The sequence below is a fragment of the Plasmopara halstedii genome (assembly GCF_900000015.1).
Source record: "Plasmopara halstedii genome assembly, contig: Scaffold_2904, whole genome shotgun sequence".
In the NCBI taxonomy this organism is placed as follows: Eukaryota; Oomycota; class Peronosporomycetes; order Peronosporales; family Peronosporaceae; genus Plasmopara; species Plasmopara halstedii.
The window spans coordinates 1,079,345-1,082,606 of record NW_020189809.1 but is presented as its reverse complement, the minus strand read 5'-3'; the positions used below and the strand labels follow the sequence as shown (position 1 = coordinate 1,082,606).

The window sequence follows — 3,262 nt, the reverse complement described above, 5'->3', positions numbered from 1 at the left end:
GTATACTCTTGGAAGTCAAGCTTCCTCTGTGCAAGGTGCCGTGTGACCCGTCACAGGCTTGACGCCTAGCCGTTTCTGACCTATACTAATCCTAAGTTGTCAGAAAAACTTATTCTTGCGATATGTAAAGATGACCTTCCTTTTTCCAAGATATCATGGGTCGGCTTAAAAGCGCTTTCGCATCGGCCCTAACTATGAGTTGTCGCGTTCCATCACGGTGACGTCCAATTATCAAGACACAATGTACGCGTCAGACGCGACATGTGTCTCGTTGCTGAAAGTATTGGAATGAGAATATTTGGGCACTCAGGTGCCGTTTATCGGAGCACATAGTTCAAGCCTGCACCGAAGGCTTGATTAATCGCAAGTAGCTCCTAGTCATGATCAGGATAGTTCTTTTCTAATGCTCTGCAATGGCGAGATGTTCATGCCTGATTGAAGAAAGCACAGCCTATAGGAAAGGCTGGCGATGTGAAATGGTCGGACTAAATTTGAAAGTGCAAGAATCTGGCACGTATGCGGTACTCTTCGACAGCTATGCAAGCCGTCGCTTTGCTGCCTTCCACAACCTTTGAACGGTTTTTATTGGGAATTGGGAGCTGGACGGTACTCAAACGTAGTCACGGATCCACTAATTTCAGAAATTGATATTCCGATCGTAGGAGTCGCATGCGGAAAATGATGCTGCTGCTTCAGAGAAGCATGTTTTTAAAGTGGCGTTGACTATGCTGGACCGCTTCTGGAATATTTAGACGCTGATATAGGCGATCCAGCAAGCACAGTTTGCAAACACACTATCAGTCACAATGTCGTGAATTCGAATTAATGAATGTGCTGCTTTCGATAAATTGGCAATCTCAGCCCAATTCGATTGATGAGACCGTAGCTTTACATGTAATGATATTTTAGCCACGATGATATAGAATTGAGCTATGAAATCGAATCAGTTGTCTGGAGCTTTAATAATTTTCCGAACTGTGGCCAGCATTTTTTTATTTCAAAAGTTTTGCCTTCTGAAAATCAGCTAGAGATGATAATATCATTAACTGACAAAGCTACACTCCATCACTTACGCTCAATTATCGTGAGGAACGAAGTCGTGCCAGTCAGGAAGCTGCCACTTGTTAAACTTGTCAAGCATTTCCTTGCCGAACATACCGTTGATGACAACTCCCAGAAGCTTGCCAACTTCTTTATTTCCCTTTTCGGAAAAATGCAAACCGTCAATAAAGAAAGTTTTGCGAACGCTTTCGTCCGGGAAAGTTGTGTTAAAGTATGTATGCAAATCCAAAACGTGAACATTTTCTGCTGCAGCCAAATCAACACAAACTTTGGCGTACTTGCCAGCCGACGCATCGCTGCGGTCGTTACGACGCGCCGAATCAATAATGCACGGAGGAGTGATCAAAAGAACTTGGCCATTAGGGGCTAATAGCGGCTTTACCGTGTGTAAGATCTTTCTCAAATTTGACCGGTAATCTTGCAACGATACGTACTGGGCCTTGTCAGGTCCGTGCTCAAGCACAGCATCGTTTGCTCCTAGAAAGACTGTGACAAAGGATGCTGAGTACTCGATCTGCAGCTCCCCGGCAAAAATGGGCATTCCGTGCTCTAGTACCCATCTGTTAAAGTAAATAAAACATTACGTATCATAATGAAGATGATGAATAGAATACGACACTTACTTAGAGTTGTAGCCAGAAAGGCCGCGGTTGACACAGTCGACGGAGCGGACATAGTGATTTTGCAAGATTGTGATGAATCCGTTCCTACTTGGATCGCTGCCATGCTCCGTTATTGAGTCACCGATGAAATAGAAGACTGGGCGACGCTCGCTGGACATTGTGAGACCCATTGACGAAAAGATTGTCGATTGATGTGTAGAACACAATTTTGAAAGCATTCCATCACCTATTGCCATGACGTCAAATTGGAGCCCAATCCAGCATTTGTGAGTGTGCTGTGCTCGAATGTGTGCAGCAATTGCACAGCTATTTGCGTAGCTGTAGGAGGAAAAGTGGAGCAATCGATTAAACGGTGAGTGGTCTGGAGGGTCGACTGAAGCAGTGAGATGTATGCTGCTTCGTTAGAGGTACCATAATGCCCGGCTCCACAGTGAACAGCTAACAACCAACCGCATTTTCTTGGACGCGTGAGACATATAGCGTAATGAGCAGGGTATGTTGACTTACTGAGGATTCGTTGGCAGAATTTATTTATCTTACGTTGTATTGTCAAAGTCGCAACTGTCACTGTATTGACAACGATGTAGTACGCAACGCGCGTCTTGCAATGAGAAAACTTGTACTCTCAGAGTCCGCGTTCATCAACGCACAGATGAAACGTTTACAGGTTGTCCCACGTACGCCAAGCTGATTTCCATATCCTAGAACTTTACACAAGCTCAGTTTCAATAAATTGAACTGCTTTTATGGAAAAAGGACAAGTGGAATGCGAGGCCAGCGTGGTTTGTGGTCAAACACACCTAGTTAGTTGCTGTGGAGCTGTGCGAGGGGTCAAGGAACCCAGTGCATTGGCATTAAGGCTTTTGGAGCAGCTCAAACAGGACGAATTGAACTCTAAGTTTGTGTTTGGTAGACAGCCTCCAGTTGTTGTAGTTGGAAAGCATACACGACAATTAGCGCGCGAGTTTAATTTGGAGACAGCACCTGAAGACACTAAAGAGCTGGAGAGATACCAAGTAACAGAGAAGACATATGAATTCTGGACAAAATGGCATCGACGATTGCAGGAGAAAATGGAGTGTAACGGAAAAGAGATGCGATTAGACACCGTTGGAGCTATATGCGTGGATCCAAAAGGGAATGTAGCTGCTGCCTTATCTAGTGGTGGCGTGGCCTACAAAGTGCCTGGTCGATTAGGACTTGCAGGGTGTCCGCGAATGGGTTGTGATACCTCGAATGGCAGAAAGAGTGTGAATAGATCTCAAAAACGAAAACGAGGTGCCCAATGCGATGTGAAGAATGCATTCGCAATAGCATGCACGGGTCGAGGAGAGCATTTTATCTGAAGTAATTTTGTAGGAAAGTTAACCGAGAGGCTGACAAGATCTGCGGATTTAGAGCGAGGCTTACGCAAGACGTTTTTTAGAGCTAGCGAAGAGAATGATGGAATTGGGATTGAGGGTGGTGTGCTTGCTTTTGTGTCAACGAAAAAGGTCAAAACAGAAGAAGGGGATGAGCTACGGCGCATTCAATTGGGTGCCGCGTTTACGACGCCATGTATGGGTGTGGGATTCTTG

General features: G+C 45.1%; 2 protein-coding genes across 2 annotated transcripts; one reads left to right on the top strand and one right to left on the bottom strand.

Moving 5' to 3' along the window:
- Window positions 1-1,075: 1,075 nt before the first annotated feature.
- On the bottom strand, window positions 1,076-1,843 carry PHALS_05645 (isoamyl acetate-hydrolyzing esterase 1; the record flags this gene model as incomplete). Its single annotated transcript, XM_024719225.1, has 2 exons — window positions 1,076-1,622; window positions 1,686-1,843. The coding sequence occupies 2 exons, from the start codon at window positions 1,841-1,843 to the stop codon at window positions 1,076-1,078; spliced, it is 705 nt and encodes a 234-aa protein (XP_024584544.1).
- A 588-nt stretch (window positions 1,844-2,431) lies between these two features.
- Window positions 2,432-3,031, top strand: PHALS_05644 (threonine aspartase 1; the record flags this gene model as incomplete). The annotated part of the gene is made up of 1 exon (XM_024719222.1): window positions 2,432-3,031. The coding sequence occupies one exon, from the start codon at window positions 2,432-2,434 to the stop codon at window positions 3,029-3,031; it is 600 nt and encodes a 199-aa protein (XP_024584543.1).
- Between the last annotated feature and the right edge of the window lie 231 nt (window positions 3,032-3,262).